We start from the raw sequence: 23,008 nt of genomic DNA, 5'->3' as shown, positions 1-23,008 counted from the left end.
TTAGTCCTTGAATGTTTGTTAATACCCAGGGGTATCTGGATCTGGTATCATCTTTATGGGAATATTTCTACTTAATCTATTTCTTTAATGATTATAAGGTTACTTGGGTTTTTAATTTCTACTCAAGTTTTGGCAGATTTTATCTTACTTTTTTTTAGGAATTGGACTGTTAGAACTTTCAAATTTATTGTCAAAGATTCTTGGGGCGCCTGGGTGGCTCAGTCGGTTAAGTGTCCGACTTCGGCTCAGGTCACGATCTCGCGGTCCGTGGGTTCGAGCCCCGCGTCGGGCTCTGGGCTGATGGCTCAGAGCCTGGAGCCTGCTTCCGATTCTGTGTCTCCCTCTCTCTCTGCCCCTCCCCCGTTCATGTTCTGTCTCTCTCGGTCTCAAAAATAAATAAACGTTAAAAAAAAAAAAAGATTCTGTTATTATTTTAATGTCCGTAGCTTCAATAATTATATCGTTTTATTCCTCATAGTATGCATTTATTCTCTATCCTACCCCGTCTCTCTCCCTCCCTCCATCTTTACCCTCTCGCAGAGTTTTGTCAGTTTTATTAGTCCTTTCAAAGAACGAGCGTTGTTTATCCTTTCTGCATGCTTGTTGTTTTAATTTCACCCATTTCTTTTTAATGTTGTTCTTTAGTATTTACTTTCTGCTGCTTTATCTTGGTTTACTCCACTAGTCTTTACCTACCTTTGTGAGTTGTATGTTTAATTCATTAACTTTGGGCCTTTCTTCCATGTTAATGGAAATACTTAAGATGATGGATTTCACTCTAATTTCCACTCTAGCTGCATTCCACAAATTGTAATATGTAGCATTTGTTGTTGTTAAGTTAGATTTTTCTCATTTTCTTCCCTTCCGCTTATGTATTATGTAGACAAGTATTTAATCTTCAAACATAGGAGAGTATTTCTGGTCCTCTTTAAAAAATTTTTTTACTTGACTGCATCAAGGGCAGTAACTTTGTAACAATTGCTTTATGGGTTAGCTTGCAGCAATCTTCTTCAACTTTCTTTGTGCACCTGAGGAACGTGTGTATTCACCCTGTGTTGTATGCATTCAGGGTTGTTTTTCCACTCCTCCAAGTTCTTCTCATTTATATCTCATTTGCTCTTAAACCTATCCACTGATTTTTCAACTTTTGATTACAATTTGAATATACAATTACATTTGTATATACAATTGTATATACAATTGAATAAGATACAACTGTACATACAATTGAATAAGATACAACTGTACATACAATTGAATAAGATACAACTGTATATACAATTGAATAAGATACAATTGTATATACAATTGAATAAGAAATTACACTTGGTTGGGGTGCCTGGGTGCTCAGTACGTTAAACGTCAGACTTTGGCTCAGGTCATGATCTCACAGCTCGTGAGTTCGAGCCCTGCTCAAACATGTGCTCACAGCTCAGAGCCTAGAACTGCTTTGGATTCTGTGCCTCCCTCTCTCTCTGCCCCTCCCATGCTCATACTCTGTCTTGTTCTCAAAAATAAATAGTCATTAAAAAAATAATAAAAAGAAATTACACTTGGTTATTTTCCAAATAATCAAGGTGATTTGTAACAGTCTTACTCTTTGTTTCTACTCTCAGCTCCATTTTTTATATCTTTTTTTTAAGGTTTATTTTTGAGAGAGAGTGCGAGTGGGGGAGGGGCAGAGAGAGGGAGGCACATAATCCCAAGCAGGCTCCAGGCTCTGAGCTGTTAGCACAGAGTCCGATGAGAGGCTCGAACCCACAAACAAAGGGATCATGATCTGAGCCAAAGTTGATCGCTTAACCAACTGAGCCACCCAGGTGCCCCTTCATTTTTTATATCTTATATTATACATGGTCATTTTTTTCTTTATCTGTTAACACCTGAAGTTCTGCTTCTGCTGGTTTTCACTTTTGTGTCTTTTTAGGTTTGTTATATATTTATTTTTGACTATGAGCTCATGTTCTATGGATGGCAATCTGTCAAAATTATTTAAGACCTCTATTGAAGAAGGATTCTTCTGGACAGGACTTGTATTGGCTTTACTATGTGTCTCGAAGAGCTACCGACCAGGACTTCTTTTAACTAAATTCTGGGCTTGAGGTTTTCTCAGACCAGCCTGTTTATCAATGCAGCTGAAAACCCAGCTAGTGACTATAGTTCTGAAAGGAGAGATTGTGACCAAAGTTTGAGGGAGGAAATTTTCTTCACTCATCCCTGAGGGAAGACAGGGAACATTTATTTCTAGTCTACCCTTATACTAAAAATGTAGCCGCCTGCAGTCTCAGTGTAGGTGAAGGGGGTTTCCCAACAAAACAACACATCCTAGGATTGGCTCCTGTCCACTATCTCTCTTGAGGTCATAAGAATCAAAGATCAAGGTCACTCACATTGGGCAAACACATTCAAAGCAAAAGGCAGCTTCAGAGTCTTGACTTTCAGCCTTCATGGAGTTTTCGGGCTCTTAGGAAATCTTCACTTTCCTGTCTTCTCAATGAAGTCACTAAAAGATTATTTCAATGTTTTATCCATCATTTCAAATTGCTTTAAGTGAGAGAGTCAGCCAAGGTAACTAGTCTCCCATACAACCAGAAACAAAAGCCTGCTCAAATAGTTCTCAAGCTTCCATTGTATTATTGCCCACTCTTCACAAGGTAGCAGGTCAATCTAATTACTTAGGTGTGATGAAAGAAAGTAACTTGGTCCACTAAATCCATGGATTTCTAATCCAATTCATTTCACTGAAGATCTCCTAGTTCTCAGTACTACAGACCCACTCACTGAGAAGACACAATCCCAGCCAATCCCAACCCCAACGTGGGTGAATAACCACTAACAATGATGGCTAACACGGGGTCTACTCAGAAGGTTGGCCAGTACTCTGCTAAGCTTTTTTATGTGCATTTAATCAATACAACAGCCATATAAGATACAATTATTATTACCATTTTAGAGGTAAGAAAACCAAAGCACAGAAGTAACGTGCCCAGAGTAACACAGCTGGTAAGTTAGATCACACTCACGAGGCCTGTCTCCGTCAATTTGCAACACCACACAGAGATTAGAGAACACAATCATAGGTGATGTGCGAGTCTACGAGGAAGGCAAGTAGGATCAAGTCCTCAGGTAGTATGGCAGCTGGAAACGTTACAGAGCAGCCGACTGAAACGTAGAACGGTCTGTGGGTTTCTTTGCATGATACAGTGATGATTTCCTTGCCCTTTTCTCCAGTGCCCCACGTTATGTGGTCATTGCACACTTATGATGCCTGTCCTGCACTGGATGGGCACATCTTCTCCTCTCGACAAACAGGTAGCTCACCGTCCTCATGCAGATCCTGTTGGCCCTGCTTGCTCTCTGTTACTAATGATGTTTTTCAAATAAATCTCCCAGATTTCACACAGTCCTTCACAGCAGAGCAGCCAACAAGTTGGGAATCACTGCTCCTGAAGGCAAGGGGCAAGCCACAAGGTGTTGCTTCTGGCTCCAGCTCCATTAGGAACAAGCTGCGTGCCCACCTCTTGCCTCTGTGGATGACACGTGGGCGAAAGCAAGTGTGGGAGGGAACGATAGATCACAAGACGGTCTTTATAAAATGACTCATAAAGAAATAATGAGAACCCAATAACTACCAATTACAGAAGCAAGAGAAATAATAAAAATAATAAAGCAGAAAATGTACAAAGCAAACAATTAAGACTATTTTATTAAAACAATACTTGCTATTCAGCAAGCATTCATTCTCCCCACACCAGGGCAGTAACTGTGTATCATCTGAATTTTGCACATTAAGAACATGACACAGAGAGAGTTAAGAAGCTCCTCCGGGATCCAGGACACTTCAGAGCCCAGATTAAAAGTTAGTCATGCTTACTCTTGGGCTGAAATGTCATCTCTCATTAAATTCAAAACCAGCTCTGAGAACACACCATGTTTATTATCTTTTTAATACTATGTGGCTGGTTCTGGAGGAGCCAAGAGAATCTTGGAATCTTTGGAATAAATACACTGATTAAAAAGATACTTTAAAAATCTCTCTTTTTGGAGCGCCTGGCTGGCTCAGTTGGTTACGCGACCAAGTTCGGCTCAGATCACGATCTCACAGTTTGTGAGTTCGAGTCCCACGTTGGGCTCTGTGCTGACAACTCAGAGCCTGGAGCCTGGTTCAGATTCTGTGTCTCCCCCTCTCTCTGTCCTCTCCCCTGCTCACACTCTGTGTCTGTCTCTTAATAATAAATAAACATTAAAAAAATTTTTTTTAAATCTCTTTTTTTTTTTTTTAAGCTCAGTGGACCAAAATATATAAATCAGAACTATTCTGGTCTAGTGAGTACTGTAAATGTATATTTAGATGTAACAAATATCAGTGGGAAATATCTGTGGAAAGTAATTACTTTATAATATATGTGGAATGTCTTTTAAATACGTAAAGCAACTGATCCATTTTAAAGACCTAACTTACAGAAAGAGGCACAAATGTTCATTAGCAAGCTGGAAACTTACTTGCACACTTATAGCCTAAAGTGAACGTGTACAGATCAAGGCATAAATATCAGAAAAGTAGATATTTTAATGGAACACTTAACCTCCTGAACCAAAGGACCCACTGCTAACACCAGAGATGCTCAAGAAGGGCTGAGTCTGGAAGGATTACTTCAGCCTTCATACTAAATTCCTCCCTTTGTCACTGTCCCCAACTGTGACATCTAGCTCTACTGTGCTGTGATTAACAATAAATCTGAGTGCAGAATGAGCTGGAAACTCAAATGCCTATGAAGGCCACTAAGGTAATTTAGTAAGCATGGTTCTCCTGGGATTTCACCTTGATCTTATTTATTTTTCAAAACTCCATCTGACACTTAGTCTCAGGATCAAGGAGGCACGAGGGAGTAGTGTGGACTGTGGCAAACAGAAGAGCATGTGCATTTTCTAAGCACACGATTGCTCACTCCAGCCTGCTGTTGACATGAAGCCATGTGGGCCCAGGGTTACCAAAGCATTTCACTCTGTCCTTTATTTTTTTATTTGTATTATTTTTTTTTAATTTAAACTCAAATTAGTTGACATAGTGTAGTAATGGTTTCAGGAGTAGAATTTGGTGATTCATCACTTACATATAACACCCAGTGCTCATCATAACAAGTGCCCTCCTTAATGTCCCACCCATTTAACCCATCCCCCCAGTCACCTCCCCTTCTAGCAACCCTCAGTTTTTTCTCTCTCAGAGTCTCTTATGGTTTGTTTGCCTCCTGCTCTGTTATCTTATTTTTCCTTCTCTTACCCTATGTTCATCTGTTTCTGAAATTCCATTTAGGAACGAAATCATGTGATATCTGTCTTTCTGACTGACTCATTTTGCTTAGCATAATACACTCTAGTTCCATCCACACTGTTACAAACGGCAAGATTTCATTCTTTTTGATTGCTGGGTAATATTCCACTGTATGTACATGTGTGTATATATAGATTATTCAACTGAAAATGTAAAAATAAAAAAACCTTATGAAGACCAACATTGTATAAGTCCAGTATGACCACAGGATGAATGTGGCCCATGGACCACCAGTTTGAAACTTATCATACAAAACCAATACAGAACAGACCCTGGGCTCCAGGGTCTCAGGAAAAGCCTTAGAAAGAAGCAGATAGGCTTGGTGAGTTGCCCAGGTAGGGTAGGAAGTGTCTTGGTGGGAGTTCTGGGACTCCTTTAGGATCCAAAATGACTCTGGGGAGTGCTTATGTGGAAAAGGGGTTTGAATCAGTAATGGTGGGTTTAGACACAAGCCAGCAGGCAGGAGAGACAGGTGTGGGCCAAAGTCCTTCCCAGAGCCATAAACACAGGAGCAGAACACAGAGTTCCCAGCATTCACAGGGTGCAGGGTGAGGCAGCCTATGGGCACAGTTTCTGGCTCCCATCATTCCCTGGACAGCAGCCACAGTGGCCATTTAGTCTCTGCCATCGGGTTTCCCAGCCCACAAGACGGACTCTCTCTCTGAACGCCAAGGGAATGCGGGGCCGGACGAAGCTGGCACTGCCTGTAGCTTACTGTCTGTATCAGGAGTTGGGACCAGCACCCTCACCTCTGTTCCAAGGCGTGGCCCCAGCTTCACAGTATGTGGCCTCTGATGTATACTTTCCAAGTCCTCCAATCCTTCCCGCTGCCCCCCACTCCCATAACAAACAGCCACAGAGGCACCTGCTCTTGCTTAGCTTCTCAAGAGCAGACAGTTCAGAAAAGGCCTTAGAGATTTGCCTTATTGCTAGAGTCCTGGGGACAAGGGTCCTCAGGAAACCACAGCGGTGAGACACAGAAGACTCTATTTCATTACAGTGGCTACTGGAAGGGCTGCCCGCTAAGTGAAGCACCCAACCAGCCAGGCCACTGATCCTTCAAAAGCGCAGGTTTCCTCCTCTATAAACAGAAGATCACACTAGCTGGCCACGCTGGATGACGGAGAGGGTTGAAGGAAGTTAACTCAGAGAAGCTTATGAGAGCTTTAATGATGACATTTGTCACCATGTGCCCCGTCCTGTTTTGTCCTTTCCCCACAACAGGAAAACAATATATGGAGAAATATTTTCAACACAAGTCAAAGCCAAGAATTTAACTAGAAAACTCAGCCAGAAGGTCCATCACTAAGAAATGATGGATGAGCATCTGGGGCATGTTAGCCACTGTGCCCCTCTCTAGAGAAAGGAAACATGCCCCCAAGGGTAGGGTAAGAGGGAAGGTACTGAAATCCAGCCATGGAGAGACCTGAGGTTTATGAACCCCAGCTCAGTCCTCACATCCTACCTCTGCTACCCCCTAGCCATGGGGCTTGACACTGGTCACTTCACCTGTTCAAGCCTGTGTCCTCACCTGGGAATATAAGGAGTGACCCTGCAGGGCCCTTCCAGACCTGCAGGGGAATCACATGGCAGATTCCATGAATGGCAGGGCCAAGATGCAAGTCGGACTTCTCAAGGAGGGCATGAGTATCAGCAGGCAGAGCATTCAGGCAGGCTGCTCGGTGGGAGGGGCGCAGCCAGGAAAGCTGGCTAGGGGACTGGTCCTGGGAACCAGAGCACGAGGCGCAGAGATGGGGCGGGGCCCGGACCAGAGTGCTGGGCACACCCAGAGAGTTCTTAGATCATCTCAACAGGGCTTGGCCAGCGGCAGCCTGGCTCTCACTACATTCCAAGCGTCTCTGATCCGTGACACTGGCGTCCTAATGGATCTGGCTGTCAGCAATGGATAAGCATGGAACTAATAGATGTCAAACAGCATTTGCATTTCTGAGATGGCTTCATCTGCTGCCTCTCCTGGGACTCTCCAAACTGAAATCTGAAATGTGGACAGACGGGTCTGCTCTTGGACAGCTCCTCTTCCAGAAATCTCACAGGAAAGAAACAATTATTTAATTATTTTCTGCGCTTATTAAACAACCAGCGCAAACCACAACCAGAAGCTGCTTCTCAGCCTTCTCTCGGGAAGGCATGCAACGCCCTCAGAGACACATACCCCTTGTAGTCTAAATAGCTTTCATTCATTCATTCGGAGCCCACTTCACAGCGAATTGTCTTGTTCATTAGCAGTGCTGCAGAAGACCATGAGAGATTTGGATCTGGGAGGGCATTGAGGAGGTGAGCATCTGGAAGGTGGTGCAAAAAGCAAACCGCACTGCGAGAGTTTGCCCATGCTCCCCCTGGGCGATGACAACAGGGTCAGAATGGAGTTCTTGGTTTGGATTTCAGTTCCTGGGACATCTGTAGCTAACAGAAAATGCCACAGAATTATCTGTCTGGGGGGGGACATCTGCATTTGGGGGTGACTCTGACACAGCACCCGACACCCGGTAATGAAGGTATTTTCTGGCTTTCTCTGGCTCTATTTTAAACTGTCATCATCTTAAACTGTGAAATATGTCAAGTGATAATTAAACCTCGCCACAGACAGGTACCGTGAAAATGATTAACTTTTACCGTTTTCCCCACACATTTTGAATACTCTGAATCCCCACAGTACAGAATCATTACATTGACAGATGAGGAAAGTTGTCTTTACAATAATTTGTTTTTAAAAGAGCCCAAACAGGGCTAAAATCCTGTACTTTTCCATTGGGTTTGAATTTGAAAAGCCCTGCCATAAACTCCCACTGAAAGAGGAAGCCAGGTGGGAGGAGCTCCCGACTGATTGTCCTCATCTCCCGCCAGGCCCCAAATGGCTGTGGGCCCTGGGACGAGACCCTGGCCACCTCTAGACATCAGTTTCCTCATTTGTCAGACACCAATGCTAACATCCTCCCTCTACCTAACACAAAGGTTCTCATCAATGATGAGATGAGATGACAAATGAGAAAGCTCTTTGAGAGCAAAAAGCAGCCTGGTGACACCATCCAAGTATAAGGTGCTATTATTCCAAATTCTGTATACAGGGGGAAAGCGATTTGCTAGCACAGCTTTACCGAACTGTGGTCTCAAAAAAAAAAAAAAATTCAACTCATTTTATTTTCACCTGAAGTTTCTAAGTGTGAGATTAGATCTGACCCTATCAGATGAACGTCCTCTCTTAGCCACAGGACTCCCATTTTGTGTCCAAATAGGCAGGGACTTACACAAATGATAAAAATTCAAATGCTGTAGCCGAACAGCTGGATGGGAGCGCTGCTTCCAGAAAAAGAGAGAGAGAGAGAGAGAGAGAGAGAGAGAGAGAGAGAACACAAATAACTGCTAAAATTAGTAAAACAAACAGACTGAAATGTATTTTTACTCTAACAACTCATTTTCCCAGACCTGTGATTTTCTGTCTTTAAAGCACATTTCTTCAGAACGTGGAGGTCCCTGTTTCTTCCTGGCAGCAGCACACATGGGGTCCCGCGACCCCAACCCTGCTTGCACTTCAACTGCGGAATGACGAGTTCCTGTTTGTGAATATGAACAATTTCCATCAGAACTGTACCAACAGTGCTGAATTTCCATTGAGAATGTGCCTTCTTGCCAGACTTCAGTTAAGCCCACTTAAATTCTTTGATCGGTTTCCTGTAGAGTTCAAAGGGTCTCCCACATTTTTCTATTGACAAAATAAAATTGCAATGCCTGTATCAGAGGGTGTTCATGAGAATTAAGTAAAGGACTGAAGTTAAAACGTTTCCATCAAGAACTCTTCAATTCTAAGGAATTTATACAAAAGCAGTGAAGCGACGCTTTGACCCTAAGTCGAGGCATGGATAATCGAGAAGGTGCCTAGTAAAAGGTGGCTCCTGAACAAGAGCTCTGGTTGTCTGTGAAGCCCAAGTCCCCCATCTCCATCTGTGCCCCCACCTGGCCCGCTGCCATCTAGAAGCATCCAGTACAGTAAGCCCCCCCAACCTATCCCCCCCCCCCCAAAGAACAGTATCTCTAATGGAAAATGGAAAAGAAAGCTTCTGAGAAGCCTCCTGGCTGCAAGCACTGAAGTCACCATCAGGGGAGTATCGTCATGCTAGGCTCCCAGACACTGCTTTAGAAACACTGCCGTGATGAGACAGGAGCTGAGAGGCTAAGAACTCCCCAGCAGTTTCCAGAGAATAAGACAGGTGGGCAATGGCTGGCCTAGATGCCCTGTTGAACAGCACCAGGCACCACTGGACTACACTCAGACCTCCCTCTGCTGACTGCACCTGTCCCCAAAGGCTTCAGGTCACTGTCAACACCCTGCAGAGCCAGAAGCCAGGCAGAACCTGCTCATTTCTGTGGCATGTGTTCTCTGACTTTCTAGAGAACACAGGCAAGCTAATCTTCTTTCATGAAATATTCAACATTTTGCACGAAGTTTTCTACATGAAGACCGTATTTCTTGGAATCCAATGACAGCCCTGGCCAAGAAGAAGTATGAGGGAAACCGCGTGCAGAGAACCACTGGGTGGGTTGCTGTGCACAGGATCTCTCTGTCTTGCTTAACCTGATCTGCAAGAGCCCTCCCTGGGCATTTGTGGCTCATTCACCAAGCACAGCATGTAAACAAAAGGACACACCAGGAAGCCCTCACCACGGCCACCCAAGACAAACGGGCCAACATGTGGGCGGCAGGGAGCTCCTAAAAGTGAGCGGGGCCAGGAGACAGCGCTAGTAGGCCGCACTCATTTCGATGACATGTCTCACCTTGCAGTTTATTTTTAGTCTTGGCTCTGTTCCCACTGAAGTGGGGAGATTAAACATTTGTTAAGAGACAACACAATCTGAAAATAGGAAGGGTTGTTGTTTTTTTAAGACTTTTAAAAAGATGAATTAATTATGATGACAAGAAAAGAATTAGAATATAATGGTCAGTTGGACTCTGTACCTCATTTCCTATTAAAGAAAGAGTACTGAGCAGCAATGAGACAAAAGAGACAGAAACAAATGATTTTGAAGTCACAGATAATTAACCCCAGAGGCTTGCCAGTGGCACATTAATATTGCTAGGGCAAATGGCTTAACAAGTTTGAAGAGAGCTTCAGTCTTTATATGGAGAAGACAATTTCAAGGGTTCCTGAAAAGCAGAAAATCTCCTTCTGTGTTGTGGGCCAGGCAAGGGGTGAACACGGCAAATGTCAACCTTCCCTGTGGGATCTCAAAGAGAGGCGAGCCTGCAGGGCAGAGATGGGCCTCAGCAGGCCTAAGAGGAGTGCCATTATCCCCTCTCTTCAGGCCGAGGTGGGCAAGTTCAGCATGTTTCCGGCTGTGCGAGCTCGTGAAGGCCTCACCCCACTGTCCCGATACATCAGCTGTGGTTCATATCCTTTGGGGGTTATGACTTCACAGAGAACTCAATTCTTCCTCCTCACATTCCAGATAGGGACCTATGTTCAAAGTGTATAGTCACAACCCCCGAGGAGACTCCTTTGAGAAGCACAGCTCACTGCACAGGAGTTCAGTGCCCTGTCCAGACCTACCAAGGCCCTACAGCTTGCCATCACAACCACAGAGATCTGCCTCACTCGCACCAGCAGCTTGTAAGTACCTGTTAACAGAGGGACCCACAAGTCCTCAGAAAGAGCACAGTAGCTCTCTGAGGATGCTATTTAAGGAGAGCAAGGCTTCCAAGGGCGCTGGTGAGAAGAGGAAGTGCAGCAGGTAGGGCAAAGGCGTCCTGAAGCTGTGGGATCCACAGCCAAACAACCAGGAAGCCCCTATACCTGTGATTTTGCCTTATAAGTGCAGATATGACATAGAGCCCAGTCAGCCCTGGAATGTGCCGGACGTCTAGCACTTTTTCAGTGCTTGCTGTGTGAGAGGCAGGAGAGGCCAGAAAGAAGAGTCACAATCCATGCTCTCCCAGGGCTCATCCTGCACAACAGCACGAGAGCTGCCCACCCTCCACCACCCCCTGTTCTGAGCACAGACCATATCCACCCATGCTGTGTCCTATGGTGCTGAAGCCCCGGGCAAGGAGTCACACAAGTGCAATTCAAACAGCAGCACGAATAGCTGCCATCATCAGTCCTGAGCTGTACGCAGCGAGGTCCTGCTTCTTCTAAATCACTGCAGAGAGGGGCGCCTAGGTGGCTCCGTCAGCTAAGCATCTGACTTCCACTCAGGTCATGGTCTCATAGTTTATGAGTTCAAGCCCTGCATCGGTCTCTGTGCTGACAGCTCAGAGCCTGGAGCCTGCTTTGGATTCTGGGTCTTCCTCTCTGTCTCTGCCCCTCCCCCACTGCTGCTCTGTCTCTGTCTCTCCAAAGTAAATAAACGTTAAAATTTTTTTTTTTAAATCACTGCAGAGAGCTGAAATGGCCCAGGGCTAGGATGAAATAGCCACAAACCCAGAGCCTTGCAGACCTCTGATCAAGGAATATCCTATATAGGAACAGGAGTGAGAACTCAGGCTCACTCAGGCTGTCTTAGTCCACTGCTAATCTTTCCAGGCCCAGGCACTTAGAATTATCTCGGGGAAGCTCAGGGAACAGAAGCTTGGGGTGACCCACAGCCTGACATTCCTCTAGCTAAAGCTGTGCATGATCCTTGGGAAAGGCCCCTAACTTCAATCCCTGAGCTTTCCTCTGAAGCATTAATTGAAAGGAAATAGAAAGGGTTGGTGACTGTCATGCTCAAGGACAATTTCTAACCCCAGTGGCCAGAGAACCTTAATCTGGGGAGAGGAGTTTTAGGTGGTTGTCCTTAAGTTCTTAAAGGCAACAGGAGAAGAGAGTTGTTTGGTTCTTCTGATTGCGGAATCAAGAAATTTGAACAAAATGTTAAAGACTCTGACAGAGGATAGAATGGACATGGGCTAAGTTGTGCCACATGTGCCATCTACTTCCCACTCGAGTTGGGGCAAGCGGGTACAATACGGTTTCCCAGCAGCTGAAAAAGGGCAGCCCTGCCCAGAAAGAGCCAATTTCTGTGGGGTTAGAAGCTAAAAGAGATAGATGTCACTCAACTTTCTGAGGTCCCCTGACTGTAGGAGAGAGCTAGCAAGCTCCCCTGTATGTGAGCGAGGGTAGAATGGTAAAGGAAACTTCATCTCTTCGCCCAGATGGCAATCTTGATTTGAAAAGGACCTACTACTCCAGTCAAATTTGGATAGCTCCCTTCTCGAATCCCTACATCTGCAGCCATTAAAGAAGTTACCTCAAACGAAGCTAGGAGTTTATTAATCTGTTTTATAGAAGAGAGTTAGCCAGTTCACGTTATACCAAGACAGATTATGCAGGCAACGGAAGATCCAGAAAACATCTGCTAAACAAAATCAAAATTAATGGTAAACAGAATGCAACTCTTGATAGCTGAAGTTCACCCAGATGCAGAGAACTATAAGGGGGCTATTAGAAGCAGCTGCCAATTAGGGACTAATTCCAAGAATTTTCAGAAAGGGAGGCTCTAGTCACACAGTGGGAACTGGCAGGTCACGTTTATTTAGGCGATTTGCATTGCTAAGGAGTCAGAGGCACTGGGCTGTGTGACTGTCATTCCTCCCTTTTTCTTTTCTGGGAAGACAGCAGCATCCCTGCTCTCAGGTCTCCCTCACAGCCCTGCTGGAAGCGAGGCCAGGCTGGTCTGGACTGGAACATGTAAGTGATCCATCACTGGGAGGGTGGATAATGCAGTATGACACTGGTGCCCACCCCAAAACTCATAGCCTCTAATCACAACACAATCACAGACATCTGGGATAGTTTATAGATCACCCATGTTCCTAAGAGATGGCTGACAAGGGCTGAATTATCCTGGCCACTTGCTCAGCTCACTCAAGTGTTCTCTCATGGTGTAATTCAACATGATGGAGTCAGTTAGAGAAAAGTACTGGTTTGAGTAGATGAATTCGGGCAGACACAATCAGCACTGGCCCTCACAATGGACACAGGAGTGTCTTGGAGTGGTGAAGTCGGCACCTTTGGTTGAAGCCTTAGACGAAGTTGAAATTAAATTGTGGATGCCTAGAGGGGGGTAAGAACACCTGCAGTGGAAAGCAGATGAAGATGCAGGCATGTCTTCTCGCGGTGAGCACAGGTGGGTCCTGGGAAACTAGGGTGATACAGGACTGCCCTGAAGGAGGAAGGGCTCAGTCAGCTGGGGTGGGCATATGCCCTTCTCAAAAGACATCCTACAAGTCTTGCAGTCCTGCCACACCTCCTGATACTATATATTTCCCTTCAGGTTCCCCTGAGAGCCCTTACCACAAATCCAACTTGGAAAAAAGTGACCCCCAGACAGTTTTCTTCTAAGAGTCCCTCTTAGCTCTCTAGGCTTGGCAGTGGGCACAAATGAACAGAAGAGAGGATCAGTGCATTAAAGGGACATCGGTCCAGAGGGAGCCCTAGTTCCCACAAATAAGCATGGAAAACAAGGAAGGAGTCTCATGTGTAAGATGCTCTCCTCTCTCCTCTGTCATGGGTTGCTGAGGGTCACAAGACAGAAAGACTAATGTAAAAGCTCTCTGAAAACTTGAGAACTGATAAGTTATTACTATTACTATGCCACTATTCTGTTCATGCAATGCACATGGAAAGCACATGAGCCAAGTTATGTGCTCATCCTGGGCACTGAGGAAGCACTCTTTCTGCCTGAACTTCCTAGAGTAGACCTTCAAAGGACATTCATGGGATGACAGCCCTGAGATGGTCAAAACCAACAAAATTAAGGCACCATGGGAAACTAAGTTTGAGAAATGTTGCATATTATACCCACTTGTGAGTCATATTTAACATCTTAAAGGTGTAATAGGTTCTGCAGTCAAAGTAGGAACAACCAGCGCAATATTGAGTCCAGCATTGGCCAAGTGCATTATTTTCCTAGGGCTGCTACAACAAAGCTCCACAATCTGGCTGTTTTTAAACAAGAGACATTTATTTTCTCACATTTCTGGAGGCCAGAAGTCAGAAAACAAGGTTTTGTCAGAGCCACATGCCTTCTGAAAGCTTTAGATGATTCTTCCTTGCTTCTTCATAGCTTGTGGTACTTGCCAGCAATCTCTGAAATTCCCTGGTTTCTAGTCCTCCCTCCTATCTCTACTCCATCATCACAGGGTGCTCTCCCAGCATTTCCCTCTTCTAATAAGGGTATTACTGATAGGATTAGGGCCCCCTCCTAAACCAGTACAATCTAATCTTAACTTGATTACATACTTGCCAAGAAAACTATTTCCAAATAAGGTCACATCCACAGGTTCTGAGTTAAGATATTAACTATCTATTCTGAGGACCCAATTCAACCCATAACACAAAGCTTATCTGAACGTGGAACACTTTGATCAATTAAGAATATCCAATGTATATCCACAGAACACTCCTTAAAAAGTTCCGTTCTCAAACCAAAGCACTCAGTGCCTCACTTGTGTGTCACTGGAACAGAATCAGAGTGAAAAGACAATACACATTTAGCAATGGGTGGTTTGCACTTAATTCAGAAAACAATTGTTGAGCAACTAGATCCCTGGACTGGGGCCATGAAGAATCTGCGATGAATGAGGTGAGGGTCTCTATTCTTAGAAAATGACATAATAGGATCCCTTAACTCCAAGATAAGGTAGAGTAAGTTAAACACTTGAAAAAAGACAGTTGGAGATATGAGGGCGAGGTGGCATTTCACAAAGATTAGGGACCAAGAGCGTTCAGGGTGCAGGAACAGTGTGATCAAAGCTAGAAGCAAGTAAGTGGGCCACAATCTGAGAACCATAACAGCACGGGATCTAAGGCTGAGAGGAGTGCAGAAGGAAATAAGGCAGACAGCATGTCTAAGGCACACAGTACATTTGAGTCACCTTAATGATATCCAACCCCACTGCTATTTAGCCTAGACTCCATTCCCACTGCTAATTCTCTCTCAGTTCTCACTTCACAGCCTTGGTCTGTCGCCAGCAGTTTCGAAAAGTCACGTAGTATGAAGTTGTGGCTCATCATCCATGTGTACCACTGAACCTGGGATGGAGATGTAGTATTAAAACAAAAAACGGGAGGGGCACCAGGGTGGCTCAGTCTGTTGAGCATCCAACTCTTGATGTCAGTTCAGGTCATGATCCCAGTGTTGTGGGACTGAGCCCCATTTCAAGCTTTGCGTTGAACATGGGGCCTGCTTGAGATTCTCTCTCTCTCTCTCTCTCTCTCTCTCCCTCCCTCCCTCCCTCCCTCCCCCTCTCTGCCTCTCTGCCCCTCTCCTCTGCTTGCACATGCTCTCTCTCTTTTTCTCTAAAATAAAATTAAAAAATTAAAAAAAAATTTTTAAATGGGATAATATCTTGGATTGTGTGACCCATAAGCTATCTCCTCCAGAGCTCTCCAAAATCTCCTGGGCCTGGTAAACTAGGTAGAAAAATTCAGTGTTACTTAATTGTTGCTCTTTCAATTTTAGCTGTGAAATAACTCTAAGTGGTTGTTATGAGACAATAATGTCCTTTTTTTAATGTTTTATTTATTTATTTTGAGAGAGAGAGTGAGGGGAAGGGACAGAGAGAAAGGTCGAGAGAGAATCCCAAGCAGGCTCCCCACTGTCAGTGAAGAGCCCAATGTGGGGTTTGATCTCATGAACTGTGATGTCATGACCTGAGCCTAAATCAAAAGTCGGGCACTTAAACAACTGAGCCACCCAGGCACTCCAATAATGTCTTAGTTTTGTCTGTAGAAATAATCATTTATTGAAATATTTGTAGTACTTTTATTATTTTTATACTTGTACCACTCTTCTGAAGATTAACAGCCCCACCATTCAAGCAAGTGAATTCTCAGGACTTAAAATACTTGGAATCAACCTGTAAGGTCCCACTCTTCCTTCCTTCCTTCCTGTCAGGTTATATGCGTTGGCATTCAGGCAGTATGCTATTTCAGGGACTCTCAAACACTCAACTTTGACAAAAACAAGCAAGAAAGACATCAGTTCACAATGGGAGAAAATAAGTTTACGTGATGTCAGGACAAATTTGCCAGTAGAAACCCAAAGTATATGTTCCCAGTCAGCCAGTTGTAAGAGCTGCTGCTTTCAAAGAGAAGTTATGAATGAATAGAGCACAGCCCAACCACACCTTTGCTCATACTCTAACAATGTCAGTCTTCACTGGATTTGGAGCCTGAGGTCTCATCAAGCCTTTTAATGCCTCTAAGCAAAAATACACATGATTTCCTCATATCCCAGCCTTACCATTAAAGACATTTCACACTGTGAACACAAGGACAGTGAAATTCCAGAACAGTCAGGTTTATATGCGATTCCATAATGCAAATTAATTCCAAAAATTCATACTCAGGGCTATTGACATGAATTAAATAGTATTCAAAACCAAATTTCATGCTGACTTCTCTGCTTAAGGCTATTTTCTTTCCAATTTACATGGTCATCAATAAGAAACATGTCCTCACAGCCCCACCCATATCCATCCAATTTCATTTAGTTTTGATATCCACACAATGCAGTGTACCCTACAGATGCAGTTCAGAGGGTTTTGAGCCCAAAACAAGAGATGATGCCAAAGGGGAATGGAAGCCACAAAGTTCATCCTATGGCCACATTACCCAGATCCTTTGAATCCAGGGTTCCAGCACCATGAATAACAGGAATCAACAGGTTGGATTCGTTTACCAATACAGATAGTAGGGAAGGCTTAGGTTTCCAAGCTCTAGAAACATAATTTGATAACATGACATTCTATGTCTTTCATACTGGTGCTTAAAATAAGAACTAATCATGAGCCAAGGATATATTTAATTTAGAAGTCAATAAGAAACTTGCTCACATTTTTTTCGATTGCCACTCTTTTTAGAGACAGGGCTACAGAGAAGTTTGTGGTTAAAACGAAAACCCATGGTCAGACCCTAGATTAAGAAGTCACTTTGATTTCTGACTTCATCTTTCTATCCCTGCAATAAAGAGATGATTGGCAAAGATTCCACAAGTCATACGAAAAACATCTTCTTATGGACAGAAGGTACTGCTGCAAATGAGTAAGGGAAACTTCAATTTCCACTAAGACATTTCAGAAATCACCACCCATATACACTTACCTCAGAGACCAGAAAACAAATGTGCTAGAGGAACTGGTAGGGAAAATGAACATCATGGAATTGTTTCAAAAGGGAAAATAATTGGCTATTTCTATTTCAGCTTAGCTAAAGCTGTAAAAATCTAATCAGAAATATTTTTCACAACACCATCTTCTCCCAGATATTGAAATATTTCAAATCATAAACGATTTTTTTATTGTTGATGTTGTTTTCGCTTCATGAAATCAAATAATTACTTCAAACTTCACTCAAAAATGAGGCTTCTCTCAAGACTGCAAACATGATCATGTAATAAGCCAGTTCCCTAGACCTCACCTATGATGCTTGAAGGTAGAGAACTTCATTTTCACAAGCAAACATGGCTTTCAGTTCTTACAGTCCTCAGAGACAAGTACCAGTCAGCACCCAGAAAAGGCCACATGAAATTTCAAAGAACAAGCTTCCCATAGGTGGAAGTTCATCTTAGCTTCAACAGACTACTTCCAAAATGTCAGCACTGAGAAGGAAATGGGTGTGCATGCATTTTCCCTACCTTCTCTTCTTGTGACTTCAAAGCTTCTGGACTCCTGCAAGAAAAGAAAGATTTTGTATTTCTGAAGAATAATTCATAGGTACAGATACTTGCAAAGATCTCACCTTTGTTACTCATTCACTTATTCACAAAACTCTCAACACACACACACACACACACACACACACACACACACATCTGTAAATGTAAACAACTTGTTTCTTTGGGGGCTTAGCCAACAAATATATTGTTAATCAATCAGTTTTTAAGGAACAGAGCCAGTTCTCATGGTCTTCCTTATGTGGAACCTGGGCTGGTACCAAGTGTTAAGGAAGACCTTGTCACAGACTGATACCACATCTTCCACCTAGACTGTAGGTTCTGTAGGACTTGGGGAAAACATAAGTAGACCAGGGCCAGAATTATCCGACCTGCAGTCAGTAGGTTGTGATTTGTGGTGCCATAATGAAGACCCCCCCAGTGCTCCTGTGTGGGTCAATGGCATGATGTAGCAATGGACTATGCTCAACTCAGTAGTTTCCAAAGGATGAAATCCTAAAGACAATTTGGACAGCCAGTCTGTGCCACTGAACTAAATTAAGCCCTTGATTTGTTTTATTTTTTAATTCAATCCCATCTTCCTGCTATGTGTAGGTGAATAAGCAAAGTGCTTGAGAAGTTACATAAGTGAAGCAGACAGAATTCTGCATTGAAAACATTCACAGTTGAACAGAAGGCTACAGAACAAATACAAATTACGGAGAAGTAAAGGGGTGGTTTTACCTTGAAAAAAAATACCAGTATATTCATATTCAGGTGGAAACATAAAGAAAAGCCTTTTTAAAAGAACCTTTGAAAATAGCACTGCAGAATGGGCAGGCTTTCAGACAAGAGTAAGGGAGGAGGGTACACTGGGAAGTGAGAAAGGCTTAAGAAAAGGCAGGGTATGCTCAGGAAGCAGGAAGAGGCCCAGTGAGAAGTAATGGGGAAAAAGGCTGGGAACACATACCGTGGTTTCACAACTAACAAAAAGTACCCACAATTCAGCACAAATAACAGGTTTAGGATAAAAAGTTTAATGTTGAGAGTAAGTTGAAAAGCCATGCTAGCAACCAAAGAAGAGAAAATAAAGTATCAAACTTACTCCAACTTTTCACCATCATAACCAAGAACACCATTCAGTACCAGAACTTTTTAAGCAAACGACATGTTTTTCACAACTTAGCATTCTTGTCTAGCAAACTTTTGGGGTCAGAAGGCAGAGGCAGTAAGAGAGATGAAACTGAGGAGGCAAAGTTTGTTCCCCATCCCCAAATTACATTCTTAGACTGCCACCTCTGTAATGAGCCAAAAGCCTAAGTGGAGACCAATGGAAAATATATGCTATAGGCCAGCAGCCCATTAGCACAGCACAGTTAAACAAATGAGCTTACGGGATGCTAGTTCCTGGAGGGGCACTCACCAGCTCAGGGTTCAGAAGAGGGAACACAGAGAATGGTAAGTGTTATGACAGATATGTAAGCTGCAAGGCACGTCATACACAGAGCTAACCCAGCCCCTCTGATACTGCTCCTCAGCTCTCTGCTCCAGGGGTTGGCACCACATCCCTGGAAATAACTAGTATTTTTGGAAGAAGAGAAATGCATAAACAATGTGTACACCTCAAGAAGAATTTATGGATGTTTTATTGCAATTGCACAAAAGTGATAAATTAAGGAAAGCTGACATCTGCATAATGCTGTATCTTCTTTTTTTAAATAAAAAGAAGTAGTTTTAGTATTTCCTTTTTTTTTTTTAGTTTATTTATTTTGAGAGAGAAAGTGCAAGCAGGGAACGAGCAGAGAGAAAGGGATAGAGAGAGAGAATCCCAAGCAGGCTCTGCACTGCCAGCTGAGGAGCTTGACACGGGGCTTGAACTCAGGAAATGTGAGGTCATGACCTGAGCTGAAATCAAGATTCGGTCATGTAACTGACTGAGCCACCCAGATGCCCCAATGTTGTACCTTCTTATGTAACAACATGGTATCTTTAATAATTTGTTCAAGTCTACTATCATTTCTTTCAAGAGTATGTTATAATTTTCCTGTATGTATTCTAAATATTCCTTTTTTGCATATCATTTGTTATCACAAATAGAATTTCTCTTTGATTATATTTTCTAACTGCTTTTTGTTTGTAAGATTGTAATTAATTTTTATACATGGATTTTTAACCAGCCATTTGACTAAATTTCTTATTGCTTGAAATAGTTATTCCATGGCTTCTTTTGGGGTTTCCATTTATGTATTTATATAATCTTCAAATACCTAAGATTTTTTCTCTTTCTTTGCGATTCTTAGGTCTCTTGTATCTTTCTTGTCTTATTGCTTTAGCTAATTCCTCAATCTAATGTTACATGCTGTGAACATCATGGGCCTACTGGTTTGGTTTCTGACTTTAAGAAGAAAATCTTTACTGTTTCCCTATTAAGGGAAACAAAATGGTGGCTTTTGGCCCAAGGCATGTTTATCCTATTAATGAAATACATGCACATTTTATTGAGTCTTTGAAATAAATGTATGTTCTGGCTTGTCCTTTTACTTGTTTATTTATTGGCTGTTTCCCTCCCCTGGAATGACAGTTGGGATGGCACCAGTATCTTTTTCATTCTTGTATCCTCAGGGCTATAATGGAGCAGATGCTCACTATTTGGTGAACAAAAAATTAAAAATGTGTGTTGAGTTTTAGCAAATATTTTTTCTGGATTTATGGAGGTTATCATGGCATTCTTTTTCTCCCTTGTACTATTAATATGATGACTTACCTAATAGACTTCATGGTATTCACCTGTCTCTGTGTTTCTGGAATAAGCATTTCTTAAACACGATGCACTTTTTAAAATATATTACTGGATTCTGTTATTATGGTAAATGTATTTGCATTAATATTCATAAATGAAATTGGTATATTATTTTTAGGTGCCATTTTTCTCAGATTTAGAAATTAAAATGATACCAGCTTCATATAATGAATTCAGAATTTTTCCTTAAACTCTGCTCTGAAATAGTTTAAGTAAATGGGATTATCAGATCTTTAAAAGTTTCTTCAACTTCATTTCTCAGGTATTAATTAAAAGGGGAGGAGGTAAAGGGTCAGAGAGGTTAAACTTGTCCAACGTCTCATGTTTTGGTCAGTGGCCTGCTGGGATTTAAATTTCAAACCTTATGCACTTAACAGAGCTTACGCACATCTCCACTTAATTTATAGAGGTAGTGTGAAATCAGATGACAGATATTTTCACTTCAGGCTATGAAAGAAGAGCTTGCAAAGCTGGATTTAAAAAAAAAAGTTTGTAAGGCATGGGAGAAAAACAAAGGCAGCCAGAACTTAAATAGTCAATATTCAGAGAGAATAAATGTCCTTTGAGGTGCTACATTTTCCTCTTAGGGTACTGTTTTGCATAAAGCCTGGGGGGAAAAAAAGTGATGGTTTAGGGCTTAAAGAAGTCTGAGTTGAGAGATACCAGAGTTGTGGCTATCAAAGTAGCTAGAACTTGAGGGTCTGAAATCCTGGAAAGGAGAACCAGAAGGAAGTGAGCCCAATAATCTGCACCCAGCTTCCTGTTGAGTTATAAGATTATGTCTGAGCTGCACATATAAAGGCAAGAGGATGACAAACAAGCAAAAATTAGTCTCAAACAAGCTAAAAAACTAAGACTTTTTCCAAGAAAAAGTGACCCTGATAAATGCAGCTGACTTTTAGTTGAGATCATAAACTATCAAAGAATTTCTATTCCTAGTAGATCAAGATGATCTGCCAGTATTCTAGGTCTAAAAAACAAAAGTAAGGGGCACTGGGGTGGCTCAGTTGGTTAAGCATCCTACTCTTGATTTCAGCTCAGGTCATAATCTTGCAGTTCATGAATAAGGACCTGCATTGGGCTCTGTGCTGACAGCGTGGAGCCTGCTTGGGATTCTCTCTCTCTCCTTCTATCGCTGCCCTTTCTCCCCTCACAAAGTAAGTAAAGTAACTTTAAAAAAGAAGAAATAAAAAGAAAAGTAAATCCTCTCTGGAAGACAAAATTATCCACAGGCTTTATAATTTTTCATACATAATTTCCAACACTCAATCCAAAATTACGGTATGGCAGGAGATGAGATCAAATGACTAAAATCCAATAAAAATATACAGCAAAGATAGACTCATACTTTATCCAGATTCCAGAATTATCAGACACAAGCTCTAGAATGATTATAACTAATCTTCTCAGGAAAATAGAAGAAAAGATGCTGAATTTCATCATAAAATCGCAATCCATTAAAAAGGAATCAAGTGAAAATTCGAGAACTAAAAGTTAAACACCAAAGAATTCAACAGATGGATTTAACACAAGATTAAATACAACTAAGAGTAAGCTAGAAGCTAGAGCAGCAGAAAATAATCAGATTGAAGATCTTAAGGGAGAAAATAAAGAAGGAAAAATTTTAAAAAGAGTTTAAGAGACATTAAGGACATGGGAAAAGGTTCAACAAGCATGTAATTAACAAATTTGACCTACGTCTATTGCGAAAGAAAGAAAGAAAGAAAAAAAGAAAGAAAGAAAGGGCGGAAGGGAGGGAGAGGGAAAGAGGGAGGGAAGAAGGAAGCATGGAAGGAAAGAATTTGAAATTGAGCAGGAAACCACACACATCCAATTTTGGGGTTGATAACAAAGATGTACATGAAACGCTGTAACCAACAACTGTATACTACTTATTCACCTCAACTGTCCATTCAACATTTATAAAAACCGACCATATGCTGAGCCATCAAGAAGTTTCAGCAAGTTTCAAATTACTAAAATCATATAGAAAACAAATACAGTTTTGTGACTATAGTGAAATTAAATTACAGGTCAATAACAGTTGGGTATGGAGAAAAATCTCAAAATATTGACCCATGGATTTATAAGTATGTCGCATAATTTCAAAAAGAAAATCACAAAAGAAGTAAGGCATTTTGAACTGAATGACAATTGAATTGTGGCATTTAAGAAAGTGTGGGATGTGGATAAAGCAGAGCTTTGAGGGAAATATAACCTTAAAC

The 23,008-nt window shown here is 42.3% G+C and overlaps 1 protein-coding gene across 5 annotated transcripts in view; it reads right to left on the bottom strand.

The window, feature by feature from the left end:
• Positions 1–23,008, bottom strand: part of FSTL4 (follistatin like 4) — a 580,824-nt gene that overhangs the window by 348,186 nt on the left and 209,630 nt on the right. For all 5 annotated transcript variants that reach the window (XM_053907486.1, XM_019422002.2, XM_019422001.2 and 2 more), the window contains exon 3: positions 17,966–17,999. In XM_053907486.1, the coding sequence (XP_053763461.1) occupies positions 17,966–17,999 (34 nt within the window). The remainder of the gene's footprint in view (positions 1–17,965; positions 18,000–23,008) is intronic.

The sequence above is a fragment of the Panthera pardus genome, unplaced genomic scaffold, assembly GCF_024362965.1.
Source record: "Panthera pardus isolate Hobbes unplaced genomic scaffold, ASM2436296v1 HiC_scaffold_2, whole genome shotgun sequence".
NCBI lineage: Eukaryota > Metazoa > Chordata > Mammalia > Carnivora > Felidae > Panthera > Panthera pardus.
The sequence above is the reverse complement of the archived record's forward strand: the minus strand, read 5'-3'. Positions and strand labels throughout refer to the sequence as shown.